We start from the raw sequence: 22,759 nt of genomic DNA, 5'->3' as shown, positions 1-22,759 counted from the left end.
GTAGTTTGGTCTAGGGAGGAGGAGTGTAATGGAAACCTGTGCTTTATTACATTATTAAACTACGATATTTGTTAACCTAGGTAGACCTTTCGGGTCGCCAGGTAGTGGTGGAATATTCCACTCCATATATGTATTAGATGTACGCCTATTACAGATATTAGCCTATCGGGTTGAGTATATAATATCACATGACTATTTTTGATTGACATGTACACTCTCTGTAATTCTGTTCGAGCAGCATGGCGTTGATGTGATGGTTCATGGAGAATATAACTACTCTGTTTCATCCACAATCCGTGTGTGAATTGTTTTATTTAGATAACATCGTGAAGTGGTTGAACCGAGGCGGTACCAGGATCCCCCCGAGAAGAAAGTGCGTGCTGTGTGTCCGCCAAAACACCGTGCGACACGGTATCGCGGTAGAAAGTGTCGTCGTTTATCGCCCCTAAATTACTAGGCCGGGTAACGTTCTTTTTGTAGTGGAGCCCCGAATAAATTCCATTACAATATCAATATTGACATTGAACCAACTACACTGAATTTGTCAATATTGACATTGAACCAACCACACTAACCTTTTCAATACTTATATTGACCAAATCACACTGACTTTGTCAAAATGGACAATAAACCAACCACATTGACTTTGTCAATATTGACATTGAACGAACCACAGGGAATTTGTCAAAACTGACATTGAACGAATCACACTAATTTTGTCAATATTGACATTCAATACATGTCTAAATACTCACTGTGATTTGTAATACATTTGTGTAACACATAAGATAAGAGATGCTGCAAATTACATTGGTCGAAAACCCGGATGTAACACGTACAGATTTGCAACATATGCATGCCAGCACGGAATTTTGCATGAGAAGTGAGATCTGAAATCTTGACTCTCTAAAACACTATTTGCTGCTATCTTGAGGACTTGCTGCTAATCACCCAAAATTTAGATAATCTCTTTTATTGTTTTGTGCATGATGTTGAATGGTACTACAAAATGGGCAAGTGAAACCGACACAATTGTATATACCCACCCATTGCATCGATATTGAATGTATGTCCGACCAATGTCGTATAACAATTCGTGACTGAAAGTTATTTGTTCTAATCAACAAGAGTCACCTGCCATAAATTTGAAAAAAATGAGAGTGAACAATTTCATTAGTTTCGTGTATATTAATTTTCTAGTTTGCATAACAGTTATTAAGACTTATTATATCTGCTGGGTATATCAGGAATTGCTTATTTTTCCATTCTACAGTGGGCCCGAAAAATGAGGAACCTATAATTAAACTCTTCAAAACTCTGATAACTCTCCTATTTCATTAAAAATCTTGGCAATTTGTCTTGGCAATTTTCATTGAGCCTAGTGTTGCACTGCGACGTAAACAAAATGTGTCAAACTAACCAACCACACTGACTTTGTCAATATTGACAATGAACTATCTACATTGTCCTTGTAAATACTGACATTGAACCAATCAAACTGACGTTGTCAACAGTGACATTTAACAAACCAGACTGATTTTTATTAATATTGACATTCAACCAGCTACGTTGACTATATTGAATTATAATTCCATATATGAACTTGAAGAGCGCTTTCTCCCGTAATGATAAGCCAATATTTAATTAAGATACGATGAAAACAAACCTACAACTAATAAAGAAACTAATAACATGTAATGTTCAAATAACATCACATTGTCTGGGTGTTGAAACATACAAAGTTTGTCAATGGAAAATCTGTTCGTGTCAACTAACGTATACCATTACTATGCTTGACAAGTTACACCAATAGAGCAAATGATATTGATAATTATAAAAATATTCTGTATCTTCATCATTTAATTATCAAAGAGAATCTAATAGAAATTGCTACTACATTTATTTTAGAAACTTCTGACAAGATACACTAATACATCGACTGAATTACTCTCTGAATGTCAACAAATAGACGCACTCGTTGAAGTAAGTATGACCTCTTTTTATCCTTTTTTCTTCCAAGTCATTTTTCACAGCAATCTTCTCAAGTTTTAGAAAACTCCCTACAACGACAAAAAAGAACAGGTTTCCACTTTGCACTGTATGGAAATTTGACTGTAGATGTAGACTGTGGATAATGCTTGCAATTATACCAACCAATTCCGTCTAAAGTACATAACTGAAAGAAGGCTAACTTTTTTCTTGTGAACGCTTGTTTTATTTATAAAGTGTGTGAACCATAACATCGCACTTCTGACCAATGCATTGCTCAATCGCGATTTTTGAATATTACAGCATGTTTCAAATAACATGCCTATGCTAGGCTTAGTGGCTGCTTTCCTAAATGAAACTTTTTGCTCACTATCATCTCCACATACAAATAATGTCCCCATAAGCTAGAATCCAATCTACCACTACATGTGCATCCACAATAATATAATACTTGTTTAACTGCCATTGTTTGGTGTGTTTAAACATGAATATTGAAGAATATTTAAGTTTATAGTGATCGTTTTAATCAAATAATTAAATGCATGAATTAAAAATAAATTTAAAGAATATGTATTGGTTCTTGGTGCGATAATATGCTCCCCGCCAATAAATCATTTATCGGGCTGACAATTAGTATAACAATATTTCTCTTACCATACACGTCTTTAATTTCGCTCTCCGTCAAACAAACGGGTGGGCCTGGAAATAAAAACATTAAAGAACATATATTTTGTGATATCACTGTTATACTAATAAATACAACTTAGCACGTATTAAGACAAACATTTGTATAATATTAACTTACCACTTGACTTCGATTTATCATACTCCACACACATTAGCAGATATCTACCACCTGGTTTCAAAACTTCTACCATGATATTACAATATCTATGAGACAAAATGGACGTCAAATGTCGAATATACATTCAAATCCTTCGTACATGTACAATGATTAGGGCAATCCTAATGACATTCTAACCGACATAAAAAAGTTATCGTGATGTTGTTACATTTCATATATCACAGGAAAAGTAGTAATAACATCTTACTCATTCAAACTTCATCATTCCTCATAATATTTTAAGTTAGTGAGAGGGAGGGAGACGGGGAAAACTATTTTTCAACAAATTATATTTTATATTGTCTTAATGTTGGTTCACATTTACATTTATATTTGGTGCGTAGTTTCAGTATATTCACATGAAACCAGCTATAGGTGAACACGTCCTGCGTACATTTACATATCAGGTTGGCTGACTCAGTGTTTTGTTTGAATAAGAGTCTCTACTTTCACTTGGTGACGAGACTAATCACTGTCATTTCAGTGTTTATTTATTCGCCACAGACTATAAACAGTATCAATGTTGTCACTCATATTATTCAGTTTCAAGACGAAATAACGACGGAGAAATGTGAAGCCAGAAATGTCGAATTGATTTGTCTCTATTTTACGTATGTTGGTAAAGGTGTCTGTAGAATTTGTGACAGCGATATAATTCAAACAAACATAATTCACATAACGACACTCTCTTCAGTAATAAGGGTCTGTGATATAAAATACGCCAGTACACTCTCGGCACATACTACCTAACCAAACGACAACATCATGTAAATCTCTGGTTAACATATCCGACGCTACGTTCAATTGTTTTATCGACAATTAGCGCTAACAAATTAGAATACTGTACACTCTTAATAAGCGGAGAGTATGGCATGTATATCCCGTAAGTAACCGAATAATTTCACATCGGCCTGACTCGTGTTTAGAAAACCGATTGTACTGTTGAAGCTGTTAACAAATAGAATTAAATAAATTAGTTGTGCGAAACAGCATCTTTTTCAAGTTAGCACCATCTTTCGATGAAATTACCAAATTTTGTCACTTTCTAGGAAATAGTTCACCAATTGTTCATGTTACATCATTTCTTGTAGATCAAGCACTTGTATATGTATGGTCGAAATGATATATATTTGGTAATTATTTATCTATCCGCGACCTAATTTCAAAGATCGTTATCTTATAAAGCTACAGTGAAAACTCAATCCCCCTGAGCAAATATGAACACGAAAAATATACGATCGTATTCTCCTATATCTCAGCTTTCTAAAAACATATACAGTATCGTAGCTTCATGCTTAATAACGGTTGGTAAAGTCCGAATTTACTTTTAAGCTGTTACTTGTCCCCCTCCCTCTTTCGTTACCTTTAGGGAGGTCACGGGAGTAGGCTGTAATAACACAATAATAGAAAAACCTATTAGTTTATGATCAACCAGATATCATGAATATTTTTATTTAAAACACCTTGTACACATATGAGCAATTACCTTGCCCTTGCTGTTGGCAAAATGGAAGTCATTGCGCCTCTGTCCCAGATACCATCAAATTGTCCAACCATATCTCTAGAATGGAAAAGAATAAAATAAAGGTTGACCAGTGACGGAAATTCAGATGATGTGGTGTTTTCAGTGATGAGTGATATTTCAGATCCATACAAGATGATCCATTCAACAGATCTAGGTTGGCATTTGTATATAGTGCATTTGAACTTGATTTCATTATTCATTGTAGTGTATATGTACGTATTGTCTCAAAGACTTCTCTGCTCTGCTTTCAGAAATGAACATGAAATGGATGAGGCAGGAACCACACTTGCCATTATCATTATCAACTGAAATCTTGATTTAGCATTTAACACATATGGTAGTTGATTTGTTTTCAGTTGGACATTCACCTCCTCGAAACAAAATGTATAAGAAACAGTGGAGACTGTGTGCAAATCAACCATGTCAGAGCAATGTTCCTGGTGAATCATACCTACCTAGATATATCGAAGATATCACATTTGTAAAGTTGAATTCTTCCATCACTACTCTGGGGTTGAAAATGCAATGATTAGTATTGGGCAATCCAATTTCCATGTCTGTGTTTAAGGTACAGATTATATGTTGGCTTGCACACAATTATGAAATGTGTTTTGTACTAGTTACAGCAGAATCACTGGATACTCAAATAGCACAATGTGCTGCATATTTACTAGACAATATTTGCACAAGAAATACATACATTATAACATTTAAACTGTTTCAACGATGTTTTACAGATGTTTAACTTATGTCATCGGAAATGTCTGTGGCCCTGTAAATTAGGTTGATGTAGTACCTGCTGACATTTGGTTTTGATATAAAAGACTTGCATTATTTCTCTATATACGGGTCACAAACTATACTTTGCATATGTGTACACATTATTGTCTATTACTGGTCACTTACTCGAAATGTATAAACATGTGTATAACATATAAATGTCGCATGTTTAAATAAACATATTTTCCCCTAGGGAACTATGTAACGATAGCTATTGGTATGTCATCCACATAACTAACCAGGATAAATATTGTATTGAAGGTGGAATTCCGTGATTAGCCATTAGATACATTTCAGATTAAAATTACATTGTGATTGCGATATGGTCCTCACCTGGTACAATTCTCCATTTTCCAAACCTTTAACAGTACTCATCGTGTACTCCAAGTTATTCTCTTCGAAAAACTGCTTCAAAGCCATTCTGCAAATATCAACACCTATCACGTGGTGTCCCATATCAGCTAACCTGAAAGATAAGTGCAACATTCATTATTGGGGGATAACACATATACATATGTCGCACAATTGGGACAATCTGCTTATCATAATGGCGCTGGGGTGACATTTTCATTTCCATATCTTAGAATCAACCAGTCAAACACAATCAACTGCGGACTCTGACTACCAGACCAAGTTCACATTTTATGCAGTGGATCTTTGATAGGTCACGGTCAAATATTTGTACGGCTTTAACTCGCTGCATGATGAGTATGGGTTCTAATTTGGGTACAGACACTACCGCTGCTATTAATGATAACTACATCTGTAATCTGCAACAAGAACACGTGGGATAATAATGTTGTATAACGTTTTGGTGTATTACAACTTACCATTTCATGTCAACTGTTTTGCCACATAGTGGTACAAATATTCTTAAACCTGTTTTACCATTTGTCAATAAATCCACGTATTTCAATAGAAATCTGAAAAATGTAAATATCCGCATCTGATATCAAACATTAATTAGAGAATATGCAAATGAGATTTTATTTTGAATTTTAAGATCGTTACGTGCGTCTCCAGTTTATAAAAAGTTTGTTTTCAAGTCGCGCTCACAGTAAAACCAAACGTCATAGCGCACTGTGAATAGTGAAATGATTTCATCCCAAGTAAATATCTGAAAAGGTAGTTAGTGTACATGTATTGAGATTGTCTTGGGCAATATATCAACCTGTGTGTCATTTTGTGAATGATTTTATTTAGCATTCAGCATTGCAATTAGGAATTGAAAAGTTTCAAGCTACAAAACCTGACATTTCTAAAAGTTTCTACCCTACATGGTGGCTATGATTGGTCATCAAAAACTACTTTGTGACGTTCCATTTGAAATGTTTTCCACTCAAGAAAGGTTTGTTTCCTTGTTGTTTCGCTAAAATAAGATTTGTTGTCAGAATGTAGACTATAAAATAACTTATAAATTGATGAATAGATAATATGATAAATTCTGTGCACGAGGTGGAACACAAAACGACGGTCTTTGTTAATTATTTTGCCTAATAAGATACAAATATTGATGCTAGTATTCATACTGTTTTTTGAAAAAAATTGTTGCTTGAGAAAATGTCCTTAAAATACGTGCAACTTCTGCGTAATACGAGAGAAGTAATTAAGACAAGTGAGTTGTGATGTAAATAATAAACTCTTGACGCGCGAAAGTACGTGATTGTTAGTTGCAATGAGTTATTCAATTGCAAGGCAACTTTGATACTCCAATGTTCCCCTATATTCGTTTTGTTACAGCATGGACATTTTTTATTCAGATTTGTGAAAAGAAAACGAAAAGAACAACTAATAGGGCACAAAATGGGCACAAAATGCTGCATGGAATCGAATATTTTCATTGTTTCCGTACGGTGTTTATTTAAATCATTAAGGAAACTAAGGAAAACATAGTTTTTTTAAATGCATTTTGTAGTGAAAACAATATTAACGTAGTCAATAAACAGCGCAATCCGTCAGCTTTGATTAGTATAAAAGATTTGTTTTGGGGCCAAGTTTTCCAACAATACAACTTTGAGCTTTTGACAAATAAACCAATCTGTGCTATATGGATACTGTTACAGTTACTGTTTTTTTGAAAATCTGACAATCACCAAGCACATGTCGAGAACACAGAACGATCACAATTACGATGTAACACATATTAATTCATATTTTAAAGACTTCAAACTAAATTTTGAAGACGATACAATTTTAAGTTGTAACTGCAAGCAATTTTCGGTTAGGAGATACATATTTGTTTTTCTCATTTTCTCATATTACTATTTTTATTGCTAATTTCAGCAATAATGATGCTATATACACATGCATTATAAGTGTAGATAAAATTAAATACCCTCCCTCCCTCCCTCCCTCCCTCCCTCCCTTGACAACAAAGAAAGAATGACACAGTTGTCAAAATTATCTTTTCAAAAAGCTATGTATATCCAGGAAACCTATATTCTACAATAACCAACTACAGAAAATCATAAATGAGAATTGTATAAAACTGATATATCAACCACACATAATTAACTACTGAATCATGCACTGAAGAATATTCTACTGAATTTTGTAGAAATAAACCTTCACTTTTTTTATAATGCTACTGAATGATTGCAATGATAATGTCTACGTCATCTTCGCACCCAACTTCAGATGTCCATACAGTAGAAGGAACTTGTGGCTTCTTATTTATTTAAAAGTGACATTGGTGTGCACACAGATGAACGTGTCACGGGACCAAACAAAAGAGTTGGTAAAAACAGTAAATTCAAATCTGTGAATTATTGACGATTCGGCAGTAAAAACAGTATCAAATATTAATCAGCGATTTCATATTAAGGCCATGTGAGACATGAAATTGAACATAGCGCCCTCTTGATAATTTGGTAATTTTTAGATTTTTCTATGAAATGATTTTTTTGACATTGTAAAGTGCCCTATCGTTGTAGTTTTATTATATTTGGTAATGCAATGCTTGGATTTAATATTATTTACTATTGGAGAACAATTTCTATCATTCGCCATCTATCATTCATTTTGATGCAAATGTCACTGGTAAGCAATGTATTTTATATTGTTTATATTCTATTTTCTCCAGCATTGTATTTCATGTTTTTGATGAGAAATTCACATTTCAAGTTTGTTGTCATATACATGGCGTCTATGAACAGTTATAGGCTGCAAGATTTATTGAATTTTTTTATTGTTTTTTATGATATAGTCTTCTGCACTCCTGGTAGTTGTTGCATTTTCCAACCACTCACTTCATGATTTCATACTTTATGTCTGTTTTGATGTAAATTTGATTTAGTGTGTAATTTACGCATTTCCATCTCGTGCCTGGACTGTTAGCTGAAACTGAACTAATACTATAGTATTGAAGCTGTTTATCAGTGGCGGCTGTCCAGCCTGGGTCTGGGTATGTTTTGATTGTGTACTTTTTGTACGATTATTTATAGAAATGTTTACTTGTTTACTTTCTTTACATTTTTATAGTATTGTGAACCATACAGTATATTTTCTAGTGAGGTTAATTACTTTATGTGTTATTCTGATGCTGTTGACAGAAATATTGGTCGCCTATTTGACATAGCACTGAACGATAATGTGCCTCTGAGATGTTGTGTATATTTATGTAGTCATGATATGGCTCATGATATGTACTGATTCGTCTAATTCATTTATTATACACAGGTTTTTTATACTTTCTACTAGTCCAGAAATAACTCTACCACCTTATCTGTGTAATAATCTTCGCGTTACAACCAACATGTTGTTACAGCGTTTGGTTATTGTTAACATTGACAAATGTATGTGAATAATACAGTGAGTGTACATAAGCTCCTAAAAACTCCTCATATTTCGGAGTATGTGCTGGGTGTTTTTCCTTGTATGCCATATTGAAATAGTTTGTTATTTTAACAATTACTTTCGTGGTACTTACTAATATTCCCATCTACGTCTTAACAGATTACAAAGTGAGCATACATCTGATGCTTTACTAAATATTAAGACTATGATCAGTTTTAGAGTGAAAATTGTGAACGAGCCAGGAGACAAGTTCTCCATGCTTTTGACAGAATGTTTCATTCCACAAAATTTGACACAGTTACTTCGAATGCCCAAATCTATACTTCACCATTTCAACTCTGGTTCATTTCTAGTTCATATAATTGAGAAAAATTAGTAAAATGTTGCTATGGATGAAGCTCACTGATGCAAATAATTTGCCATAAATCATCACAAGAACTTAAATGCAGGATTGAACAAAGTGTTTGAAAGAAGAAAGTAAAACTATGTAGAATTTATTACAATATAATAAAGCCTGCGTGTATTTTCAGTACAGTTTTCTGAAACCACTATTTGCAACTGAACCACTTCTTGGGACGACTGATTTGCTAAAGTTTCATGATAATTTCAAAGCATTCTAAAATCCGAATATGTCACAGATCATTGAAGACATTTGCAAAGGAATAAGAATCCAAACAGTAAACAAATGGAGCAGACAGGGAGCATAAGTGTTACCAGAAATGTTTGAATCGTGTCATCAACAAATCAGAGGGAAATAAGCAACTAGCTGAAATAAAGCAGTTGGTACCTCCGCCATATGTGCTTATACCACATGATGCAAACTAGTCAAGAGTGTCAAAGCATTCTTAAGGGAAGGCAGATCAGTGGAGGTATTGTCACAATGACACATTACACTGAAGAGTACGAGTGTTGTACATCAAACCATGAAGAAAATGATATCAGAGTTTCTGTAGTATTCATCAGAAAATATTCATCTATTCACCTGATACAGGCACTTATGTTATTTGCCTTCAGTGTACAACAGCAAGTGTATTTGCGTAGCATTGGTTTAGATCCACTTGGGTACGAAAATATTACACCAACAAGCATTACAAACAGATTTATGATTAAGGCAAAAATGAAGAAATAGTCAGTATTGGAGGAGCTCACTGCTAGATGCAAGATGGATTGCAGAGTGAAAGTAAAACAGAAGAAGCAACCAGTGTCTGAAGAACTTGGTCTAACCATTGGCAGAGAAGCTCACCAATGACGAAACACAGTATGGGTGGATGATAACAGTGTTCCGAATATTTTGAAAGAGGTTTCTAGTGGTGAATGTCATATTGATTCTGATGTTGATGATGAACAATCATTATGCAAGTCAATTGTATAATTTTATCACTGTAATACCCCCTCCCCTAACTGGGACATATATGATAGCATTTCTTTGATTTTGTTAAATCCCATATAAAGGAATGCATCAAGTTCTATCCGTAGCATTACTTGATTTGACGCTGATCTCTAATAAAAAAAAATATAAAGTCCGAAGTGGTGTTTTCTGTGTGGATTTACAACAAAGTATGACCTTTTACCTGGACATTTATTTATTTAGGCACACATGCACATGAAAAAATAATGTATCTAAACAATATTGTTGTTTCTAAATAACATTTTAGAAGAAAGGTTTCCAGATGTGAAGTATGGTGACTTGTTCTAAATGTCTACTTTTAATTAAACTTTTAATTAAAGAAGACGATACTAATGCAATGGTTTTAGTAAAGATAATTGCTGTGTTAATACACACACAACCTAAGATAGTCAGTGGTTCTGGGGACAAGTTTTTAATTCTTTGTAATATTATCTAAAATTTTGTACAATGTACATGTACGAGTTCCATGGTACCATGATAATTAATGTTGAATTATACTTCATGAATCATTTCAATGCAAAACGGTTGTTTTTTGTATATATTAAAGTGCACATGGTCAAAACATCTTTTTATCATTTCATTTACATAAAAACGTGTTTATAATAAAGCAAATATAGTGAATATTAGAAACAAAACAATAACAACACTGCATTTTTAGAAGTGATGTGCGAGTGTGTGTGCCTACATGGTTTACATGTTCACAATGTGAGAGATCTTGTCAGTATTTTTGCATATTTTTTGACGTTATCTCTACTCCAGAAAAGAACATCTGTAAATACTTGTATATTATTAAAACAAGTAGTTTGGTCTTTACACGTAATATTTCTAAATTATTTTTTCTTCAAACTATATTATGGATAATTGTGCAGGTATAAAACAATAATAAACATAGGATTAAAAAGCATAAATAATTCACCCATTTTTTCTCATGCTATTGCAATGACAATCATTTTGTAAATATATATTTTGTGACCATAATATTTTTGCGATGAACGCTATAAAATATATGAGACAACCCAATTAGATCGGTGAATATATCCAAGTATCATCCACCGAAAAATAGATGAAAACCTGGAGGTTACAGGTATGCCCTAGCAATCTAACATACTATCTTAAGTAATTCTGTTAGGACATATCCCATGTTGCGTGACTTTTTATAAAAAGTTTGTACATTAGTGAAAATGAGATGAAGAGATTAGATAAGATATGATGTGTTCGTAATTTGATGATTCAATATAATTCAACGTACTGCTGCTTGTTTCAATACTGGGACAGTCAGTGTTTGAAAGGTTGTTATTATTGCAAGCCCCGGACATCATGATAACCTTAACAATTTCCAAAACACCAACACTGTAAATTAACTTACGTCTGTACGTTTGGCGAGTGAAACCCAATCTTTCCTTCTTGCCATCTCTGTTCCCAAAATGCAGCAGTCCCAAATAGTGCCGTTCTGTTTTCTGATTGAATAGTTGTAAGTGTATTTTCACTGATCGACGATTCTGTTGCCATTCGTACCTTGTATTGCGGCGTTTATCTTGAGGCGAGAAACATCAACGTGTACCATATGCTTCATACCAGGATGGCCAGCTTCAGCTTTAAATGAATATAAAAAGCACAGGATAGAAAATCTAAATATAGTAAAAGCGAATGTTAACCTTTGACATGACAAGCCAGCTATAGGGGTTTTCATATAGAAATAAAAATGAAATCAAATTAAATGGCACATCGTGGTTCTTAACTCTTGGTTTTATTTAGATGAAATAATAAACGTTTTTAAATCAGCAATATGCACAGCAATGGTAAAAACATGAATGTGTTTAATTCGTTTAAAAGATTCCTCTCATTAGTAAATAGCGCCCTCACTCCACAATATTTAGAATGAGTGGTTGGTCAAAAGTTTGATGAGTCAGGTGCATCTATTGGCTAAGCTTGTTGTACATAGATGCAAATGAGTATAGGAACCATTTATGCTGTAGGGTGTACTGGGAGGGTTGGACGATTTCATGTTTGTAATGACTGGTTGTAATGCGGTATCTCGTTGTTTTCAAGATGCAGCCTGATATTTGTTGCTTTCTTGGTTGTTCAATTGTGGCTAAAATTTGTGTGGTGGGTGGAAGATGTGTTTATTGTTTGTTGAGTCATTGTTTAGACACCCTGCAGCTTGAAATGGTATGGTCCAAATCCAAATTTGATATGGTGGTGTTGAATATCTGTGCGATATGGCAGTGTCATCTAAAAACCACGCATCAAAATGATTTCTGTTTATTTATTTACTGTTGTAGATCCTGAGAACTAACCCTTGAATATGATGTCGGGAATAAATGGTTTTCTGAACAAGCTTTATTAATTATTGCTGTCAATATTCCAGTATGAATTGGGAGCAAACTGTGACACCAAATCTAGTCGTTGTATTGTTATGCTTCTAAAATATTTTTTTTTTAAATAAAATAAATTAAATAAAAATATTATGTGTATTTTTGTATGTGGAAACATGGCTTGCCCACTAAAAAATATAAAGAAGTGTGGTCTGCAGTTCTTTTTTTTTAATTTTTTATTTGTGAAAAAAACTGGAGTGTATGTAAACAATAAAACACTCACAGTACAAGGCTAGTTCACCAACATGTCTATGCTCTTGCTTGAGTGTGAAAGTACATGGCTTAGTGACTACCTCTTATATTTTTAAATTTTTGAATTTTTTTTTATTTGGGAAGGTTCTTCTATAAAAATAGAACAGATGTAATGAATTAATTTTAATATTTTATTTTAATTTCAGAACTAAAGCAAATTCAATATCTGAGACGTATATCGTACATGTATTCACTGTGCCTAGGCTACCAAATCTATAGGAACAAGTTATAAGTCATGCCATAGTATGTTTACAGGTGAGAGAATTGTATACCTTCTCTAATTATAGCATAACTAGATACTCACTGCTTGTAATATTAGAATTGTGATGAATTAATTTTAATATTTTATTTTAATTTCAGAACTAAAGCAAATTCAATATCTGAGACGTATATCGTAGATGTATTCACTGCGCCTAGGCTACCAAATCTATAGGAACAAGTTATAAGTCATGCCATAGTATGTTTACAGGTGAATGAATTGTATACCTTCTCTAATTATAGCATAACTAGATACTCACTGCTTGTAATATTGTAATGAATTAATTTTAATTTAATTTCATTTCAGAACTAAAGCAAATTCAATATCTGAGACGTATATCGTAGATGTATTCACTGTGCCTAGGCTACCAAATCTATAGAAACAAGTTATAAGTCATGCCATAGTATGTTTAGAGGTGAGTGAATTGTATACCTTCTCTAATTATAGCATAACTAGATACTCACTGCTTGTAATATTGTAATGAATTAATTTTAATTTTTTATTTTAATTTCAGAACTAAAGCAAATTCAATATCTGAGACGTATATCGTAGATGTATTCACTGCGCCTCGGCTACCAAATCTATAGGAACAAGTTATAAGTCATGCCATAGTATGTTTACAGGTGAGAGAATTGTATACCTTCTCTAATTATAGCATAACTAGATACTCACTGCTTGTAATATTAGAATCGTAATGAATTAATTTTAATATTTTATTTTAATTTCAGAACTAAAGCAAATTCTATATCTGAGACGTATATCGTAGATGTATTCACTGCGCCTAGGCTACCAAATCTATAGGAACAAGTTATAAGTCATGCCATAGTATGTTTAGAGGTGAGTGAATTGTATACCTTCTCTAATTATAGCATAACTAGATACTCACTGCTTGTAATATTAGAATTGTAATGAATTAATTTTAATTTTTTTATTTTAATTTCAGAACTAAAGCAAATTCAATATCTGAGACGTATATCGTAGATGTATTCACTGCGCCTAGGCTACCAAATCTATAGGAACAAGTTATAAGTCATGCCATAGTATGTTTAGAGGTGAGTGAATTGTATACCTTCTCTAATTATAGCATAACTAGATACTCACTGCTTGTAATATTGTAATGAATTAATTTTATTTTTTTATTTTAATTTCAGAACTAAAGCAAATTCAATATCTGAGATGTATATCGTAGATGTATTCACTGCGCCTAGGCTACCAAATCTATAGGAACAAGTTATAAGTCATGCCATAGTATGTTTAGAGGTGAGTGAATTGTATACCTTCTCTAATTATAGCATAACTAGATACTCACTGCTTGTAATATTGTAATGAATTAATTTTAATTTTTTATTTTAATTTCAGAACTAAAGCAAATTCAATATCTGAGACGTATATCGTAGATGTATTCACTGCGCCTCGGCTACCAAATCTATAGGAACAAGTTATAAGTCATGCCATAGTATGTTTACAGGTGAGAGAATTGTATACCTTCTCTAATTATAGCATAACTAGATACTCACTGCTTGTAATATTAGAATCGTAATGAATTAATTTTAATTTTTTATTTTAATTTCAGAACTAAAGTAAATTCAATATCTGAGAGGTATATCGTAGATGTATTCACTGCGCCTAGGCTACCAAATCTATAGGAACAAGTTATAAGTCATGTCATAGTATGTTTACAGGTGAGAGAATTGTATACCTTCTCTAATTATAGCATAACTAGATACTCACTGCTTGTAATATTAGAATTGTAATGAATTAATTTTAATTTTTTATTTTAATTTCAGAACTAAAGCAAATTCAATATCTGAGACGTATATCGTAGATGTATTCACTGCGCCTAGGCTACCAAATCTATAGGAACAAGTTATAAGTCATGCCATAGTATGTTTAGAGGTGAGTGAATTGTATACCTTCTCTAATTATAGCATAACTAGATACTCACTGCCTGTGTTTCCTCTGGGTCTATGAAAACAATTCTGAAAAGTCAGAATGTGGTACAAAAAAGTTTCTGAAAAGTGTAAACAAATTCTGAAAAGTCAGAATTGGGTTCCAACAAATTTCTTACTGAAATTGTCACACAACCAAACCATTCACAATGACAATATATTCCTGCAGATAATCAGATTTATTAATAAATCTTTGACATAAAATAATCTGGTATTATTTACCAAACATGTTTGACCTTCTATTCATCTATACAGTCATCAGAATCAACAAAACAGTCAATTTCTCGGTCTAATTTTGTCAGCTGTTTAACACTGTCAATCAGTTTTAGCATGCAATCATTTATGTTTTTCACAGTACTTGCTGGCTGAATAGACTAAGAAGTGTCTATTATTCTTCTTTGTTTCATAGAACACCATATTTGAAATGCCCTCCTAAAATTGAAGGACAGCATTTCTTTCAGAGGTGGTGTGCCCAAGGCAATAGACATCAAAGCACTCACTGAAGAAACTTTTAATCTAGCTCTCCCCTTGGTTTTAATTAAATTGTTTCTAGAAAAGCCACGCTCACAGTCTGCAGTATTAACAGGTATTATAAGTGAAATTGTGACCAATTTAGCAATATTTGGATAAAGAGTAGGTAAGCAAGCTTGTGGTCCCAGTAAAGATCCCCAAGTATCTTGAAAATTACATTGCATATAATTATTTCTCAAGATTTTCTTCACCACTGGCCACTCATCTTTTAGCTTATCAGAAACAATAACATACCATCATTTGTGGTTTTGGGTGTCCCATAAAAACTACACAAAGTTTCAATTTCATCAAAACCATATTGCTTGTATTCTGGAGATGTTGCTTTAGGTAAATGAGATGGGATAAATATATGAAAAGCCTTGAGAAAATTAGATTCAGGAAATCTTGTTTCTAAATTGTCAACAAGCTTGTCTAAAAATTCTGATTTGCAAGAAACAAACCACTTTCTTAAGTTGGAATTATCTTTGATGGTAATCATGGCTTCATCACTTGAAGATTTACTTGTAACAAACTAATATCATCTGTAAGATTGGCAGCTGCTACTTTCATGTATAATTCACTGGGAGTTTCTGGGACTGAACTAAGAAATGATTTCAGTCTGCGCCCTGGGTCATCCTTCATATTTTTAAGTACATTGACAACAGCTTTGATATGCCCATCAACAGATGATAAATCTAGGTAAGTTTTCTGAAAAACACAACTCAACTGCCCAAGATAATACAATATATCTGCCATAAGATGCAATGTGGCCAAAAAATCAAAAGTAGCCATTTCATTGAGCATTCCTTTAGCTGTACTATCTCCACTTTCAGCATCACTTTGCATGCAGTAGAACATGGCTTTAAGATTGATAAGTACTGCTTCAAAAGCCCCTCTAACTGAAAGCCACCTTGTATCACATGGCCTCACAAAATTGCGATGCATTGCATTACCCCCTACCTGATAGATTTGTTTTATTTTGGACATGTGTTTAGTAGAATAGTCAAAATAATTGAATATTTGGTTCATTCTAATTTCAAATTTATCAATACGTTTCACTTTGTGAGCAGCCTGAGCTGATGCAAGCGCTAATCTATGGGCTATACAGTGCACACTGATCATATAAGGATTGATATTTGTTTTTAACTTTGTAGTAACACCTGCATGTTTTCCTACTGATGCCCCATCTGTGCCTGCTGCAAACATGTTTTTCACATGAACACCCTTGCATTCAAGTACACTGACCAGGGCCTGATATATGTTATCAGCATTACACCCTGCAAGACCAATAACTTCAAAAAATCTGACAACTATTTTACCAGCTAATACATATCACAGATAAATTATCATAGTTTGATCCATAGAAACATCAGACATGTCATCTATCAATATGGCAAAATATCCAGCACTATCTAATTCAGATATAATTCGCTCATCAATGACTAATTTCATACTATTCTGAAAGTCATGAATGGAGTCGGAATGTTCATATGAAGTGTGTGCATCTACTTTAAGTCCCTGTAGAGTATCACACCCTTGCATGATTAGTAACCAGTTCAAGTCCTTGAATGATGAGTTAGCATGATTTTTTTTGGCCATATAATAAACATTTTTCATCGCTGATTGTATGGTTTCTTCTTCTTTTCGGTATAATTTTTTTATGGTTGCCTGAAACCTTGGAGCAGAAGTCATCCTTGCATCTCTTCCTGCTTGGTGTTGTTTGGTATCAGAATGTTTTCTGCAATCATCTTTTACCATGTATGGACACCATGGATTAGTAAAAGCATTTACTTTTCCAGCTTCTTTGCATAAACCATCATAAACATAAACCATCACTTTTTTTGTAGCATCGTAAGTTAACCACTGGTATGTCATCTAAAAAGAACAAGGAATAACAAAAGTCAATGGATAGTTTAAAAAACACTATTTTACCAAAGTAAACATTAATTATACAGCAACAAACCCTACTAATAATTAGTTTTAACACATGCAAACACTAAATTTAATACAATAATTATATTATACCTGACACTTTCAGCGCAAAGTACAGCAAGACCACATCAATGAATCACATTTTCCTTAGTACTTGTCGCTGAAACATAAATAGTTGATTAACAGTTAAAAACTGCAAAACAACTAACATAAAAAAAAAGAAAAATTTTAACAAATATATTGCACAAGTCAAAAGCAAATTGATTTGTTAAATACGTAATTTGCTTATAAATTAACACCGTAAGCTAACGTAAACTCGCTTTCAAGATTCAAATTTTAAATCAGTATGGGGACAAACAATTTGGTACTTACCTCCCATTCTGGGTGATATTTGAATTTTCGTTGTCGCTTGCTACCTTTCCCTTTTGGAATATTGTTTTGAGTTGCGCCTATTTCACTAGAGGCCAATTCACCATCACTGCACGACTTGGCGCCATCTTGTAGCACAGGCGCCGTGTCTTGTAGTACCTCGAAACGATCGTGTAAATTACCTTCGGAATCTAAATCCTTTGGTACTACTTTGTTGTCCCCAGTTTTGCCTGGTGAAAGGAAATTACGGATGTCGTATCCAAACTTTCCATCCTGTTCAGCTTTTCGTTTCGCCATCTCGGAATTCAAATGAGACAAACACACTATACCAAACGCTGCCACCATTGGATATGTCACGTGAATTTGTTGCACACGACACGCCTGCTACGAAAGGACCTTAGTACATTTGACCCCATTTACGTGCTGCAAACGTACTGACTGATTTGTTTATACTCGTATCTGCGGCTCGTATTCAGCGATCATTTTACAATAAAAAAAGATTTGCCCAGATTTTGAAAAGAACAAAATTATAAACAAGTCTCAATCAGTGAAATCATAATAAGTACGAAGGTATTGATAAATAATTTCGTCGATTTTGACAGCCAAATATGTTCGTAAAATACACGATAAATATATTAAATATTTTCGTATTTTCTTCTATTTTTACTTAAAGTACGAAAAAAACGAGCGACAGCGGAAACACAGACTGCTTGTAATATTGTAATGAATTAATTTTAATTTTTTATTTTAATTTCAGAACTAAAGCAAATTCAATATCTGAGATGTATATCGTAGATGTATTCACTGCGCCTAGGCTACCAAATCTATAGGAACAAGTTATAAGTCATGCCATAGTATGTTTAGAGGTGAGTGAATTGTATACCTTCTCTAATTATAGCATAACTAGATACTCACTGCTTGTAATATTAGAATTGTAATGAATTAATTTTAATATTTTATTTTAATTTCAGAACTAAAGCAAATTCAATATCTGAGACGTATATCGTAGATGTATTCACTGTGCCTAGGCTACCAAATCTATAGGAACAAGTTATAAGTCATGCCATAGTATGTTTACAGATGAGAGAATTGTATACCTTCTCTAATTATAGCATAACTAGATACTCACTGCTTGTAATATTGTAATGAATTAATTTTAATATTTTATTTTAATTTAAGAACTAAAGCAAATTCAATATCTGAGACGTATATCGTAGATGTATTCACTGCGCCTAGGCTACCAAATCTATAGGAACAAGTTATAAGTCATGCCATAGTATGTTTAGAGGTGAGTGAATTGTATACCTTCTCTAATTATAGCATAACTAGATACTCACTGCTTGTAATATTGTAATGAATTAATTTTAATTTTTTATTTTAATTTCAGAACTAAAGCAAATTCAACATCTGAGACGTATATCGTAGATGTATTCAATATCTGAGAGGTATATCGTAGATGTATTCACTGCGCCTCGGCTACCAAATCTATAGGAACAAGTTATAAGTCATGTCATAGTATGTTTACAGGTGAGAGAATTGTAAACCTTCTCTAATTATAGCATAACTAGATACTCACTGCTTGTAATATTGTAATGAATTAATTTTAATTTTTTATTTTAATTTCAGAACTAAAGCAAATTCAACATCTGAGACGTATATCGTAGATGTATTCAATATCTGAGAGGTATATCGTAGATGTATTCACTGCGCCTAGGCTACCAAATCTATAGGAACAAGTTATAAGTCATGTCATAGTATGTTTACAGGTGAGAGAATTGTATACCTTCTCTAATTATAGCATAACTAGATACTCACTGCTTGTAATATTGTAATGAATTAATTTTAATTTTTTATTTTAATTTCAGAACTAAAGCAAATTCAACATCTGAGACGTATATCGTAGATGTATTCAATATCTGAGAGGTATATCGTAGATGTATTCACTGCGCCTAGGCTACCAAATCTATAGGAACAAGTTATAAGTCATGCCATAGTATGTTTACAGGTGAGTGAATTGTATACCTTCTCTAATTATAGCATAACTAGATACTCACTGCTTGTAATATTGTAATGAATTAATTTTAATATTTTATTTTAATTTCAGAACTAAAGCAAATTCAATATCTGAGACGTATATCGTAGATGTATTCACTGCGCCTAGGCTACCAAATCTATAGGAACAAGTTATAAGTCATGTCATAGTATGTTTAGAGGTGAGAGAATTGTATACCTTCTCTAATTATAGCATAACTAGATACTCACTGCTTGTAATATTGTAATGAATTAATTTTAATATTTTATTTTAATTTCAGAACTAAAGCAAATTCAATATCTGAGACGTATATCGTAGATGTATTCACTGCGCCTAGGCTATCAAATCTATAGGAACAAGTTATAAGTCATGCCATAGTATGTTTACAGGTGAGTGAATTGTATACCTTCTCTAATTATAGCACAACTAGATTTATATTGTTAATACCAGAAGGTTTCAAATATAATCAAAAATAAATATAATTATCATTTCATCATAAAATAGTAGCATTTCTATCACTGTATACACAGCAAATTTGGCATTCTATCAATATACATTGAATATACAAGTTTCTCAATTTTATGGTATTGTTCCCAAAACACAAATATGATCATCGTTCTAATTTTCGGACATTTTAAAAATGCACAAGACCATGTTAGTTATCAAATCTAGGTTACATAGTTTTGTTTATAGTAATATATAGAGTACAAATACGTGTTCATATTAAGAGGTATTGCCCTAGAACAGCATAAATTAAAACAAAATGGCCACCAGTCTGGCATCTTGAATCCCATCTGAAAAAACAAAATGACATGCACCAGGGACCCATAATGTTTAATGTATGTACCTAGTTCAAATGAAATCCATCCATAACCGACTGAGATCCTGTTCCGGGATGCCTAAAATGCTTTTTTGTTGATTTTTAGCAAAAGAAATGGCCACCATTCGGAAGTTTGAATCGGATCATCAAACCTATATATCTGTATATCTATGAGATGATGTATAATGAGTATTTGAAATTTGAACATAATCAGTCAAAGCTTGCCAGGGATAGAAATAGAACCATATTCATTAAAACAAAATGGACGCAAGTCGGCCATTTCAAATTCGTCCTGAAAAATACAATGCCATGCATCAAGGTATAGGACCAATTTCCAATGTGTGTAACATGTTTGAACAACATCCATCTGTACACAGTCAAGAAATGCTTGATTTTGATGATTTTGCAGTTAAAAATGGCCGCCATTCGGCCATCTTGAATCAAATGGAGAAACAAATTGACGTGCATATGTATAATAGTATGTATGATGTATGTGTGAGGTTTTAATGTAATCGATCCAGGCATCTCTGAGATACAGGTCCTTGCCATGAAATTGAAGATAGCTGAAAATGAATGAATGTCATGCCTTCTGTGTATATTAATTTTCTACCTTGATTAATAATTATTAACATTTAGAATATCAGCATATTTCCAGTATAATTTGTTTTGTTCCTTTCTACAATGGGGCCTGAAGAATTGGAGTGATATTCAAAATATTATATATTCAAAACAAAATATCATCACAAATCTCATGGCCATGACATCGAGTCTAGTTTGGTGTGTGAGTGACATGTGACGAACATGACACGTGTAAACTAAACAAACACACACTCTTTGTCAATATTTACATTCAACCAACCACACTGAATTTGTCAATATTGACATAGAACCAACCACACTGACTTTGTCAATAATGATATTGAACCAACCACACTGAATTTGTCAATATTGGCATTGATCCAAGCACACTGAATTTTTCAATATTGACATTGAACCAACCACACTGAATTTATCAATATCGACATTGACCCAACCACACTGAATTTGTCAATATTGACATTGAACCAACCACACTGGATTTGTCAATATTGACATTGACCCAACCAAACTGAATTTGTCAATATTGACATTGAAACAACTGTACTGAATTTGTCAATATTTACATTCAACCAACCAACCACACTGAATTTGTCAATATTGACATTGAACCAACCACACTGAATTTGTCAATATTGACATTCAACCAACCACACTGAATTTGTCAATATCGACATTGACCCAACCACACTTAATTTGTCAATATTGACATTGAACCAACCACATTGGATTTGTCAATATTGACATTGACCCAACCACACTGAATTTGTCAATATTTATATTCAACCAACCACACTGAATTTGTCAATATCGACATTGACCCAACCACACTGAATTTGTCAATATTGACATTGAACCAACCACACTGGATTTGTCAATATTGACATTGACCCAACCACACTGATTTTGTCAATATTGACATTGAACCAATCACGCTGAATTTGTCAATATTGACATTGAACCAACTACACTGACTTTGTCGATATTTACTTTCAATCAACCACATGACCAATCAACCACACTGAATTTGTCATTATTGACATTCATTCAACCACAGACTTTGTCAAATTTGACAATGAACCTACCATACTGACTTTGTCAATATTAACATTGAACCCACCCACCCACCCCCTCGTGCCGCCGCTACTGCAGCAAGAGAAACACGAGTGCGATAAACGGTGTGTATAAGTGTGGCTATATTTCAATCAGTATTCATTCATCGGTACAACTTTCCCCAGTACGAACGTTCAATTCCCACTTACCGGAGAATATCAGCCTGCGCAGACTTGCTGCGTTCTGGAGATAAAAGAAAGGTCATGACAT

At 33.3% G+C, this 22,759-nt stretch overlaps 3 protein-coding genes and 1 long non-coding RNA gene across 4 annotated transcripts; 1 reads left to right on the top strand and 3 right to left on the bottom strand.

The window, feature by feature from the left end:
* Nucleotides 1-1,881: 1,881 nt before the first annotated feature.
* On the bottom strand, nt 1,882-22,759 carry LOC100375429 (putative thiopurine S-methyltransferase). Its single transcript, XM_085492656.1, has 9 exons — nt 22,699-22,759; nt 11,708-11,934; nt 5,969-6,061; nt 5,472-5,604; nt 4,814-4,866; nt 4,320-4,394; nt 2,795-2,880; nt 2,644-2,688; nt 1,882-2,060 (listed from the first exon to the last, which is right to left on the bottom strand). The coding sequence occupies exons 2-9, from the start codon at nt 11,848-11,850 to the stop codon at nt 1,945-1,947; spliced, it is 744 nt and encodes a 247-aa protein (XP_085348782.1). The 5' UTR covers nt 11,851-11,934; nt 22,699-22,759; the 3' UTR covers nt 1,882-1,944.
* LOC146731519 (uncharacterized) lies at nt 13,166-14,279 on the top strand. The gene is made up of 4 exons (XR_014927066.1): nt 13,166-13,223; nt 13,329-13,437; nt 13,742-13,850; nt 14,171-14,279. It is a non-coding gene; the product is annotated as an uncharacterized LOC146731519 (long non-coding RNA).
* Nucleotides 16,182-16,892, bottom strand: LOC144349276 (zinc finger protein 862-like). Its single transcript, XM_078007938.1, has one exon. It carries the CDS (start codon nt 16,890-16,892, stop codon nt 16,182-16,184), a length of 711 nt encoding a protein of 236 aa, XP_077864064.1.
* LOC144349285 (uncharacterized) lies at nt 17,318-18,366 on the bottom strand. Its single transcript, XM_085493112.1, has 3 exons — nt 17,991-18,366; nt 17,712-17,778; nt 17,318-17,561 (listed from the first exon to the last, which is right to left on the bottom strand). The coding sequence occupies exons 1-2, from the start codon at nt 18,330-18,332 to the stop codon at nt 17,755-17,757; spliced, it is 366 nt and encodes a 121-aa protein (XP_085349238.1). The 5' UTR covers nt 18,333-18,366; the 3' UTR covers nt 17,318-17,561; nt 17,712-17,754.

The sequence above is a fragment of the Saccoglossus kowalevskii genome, chromosome 18, assembly GCF_978046115.1.
Source record: "Saccoglossus kowalevskii chromosome 18, keSacKowa6.1, whole genome shotgun sequence".
Lineage (NCBI taxonomy): Eukaryota > Metazoa > Hemichordata > Enteropneusta > Harrimaniidae > Saccoglossus > Saccoglossus kowalevskii.
This window is presented reverse-complemented; position numbering and strand designations above follow the sequence as displayed.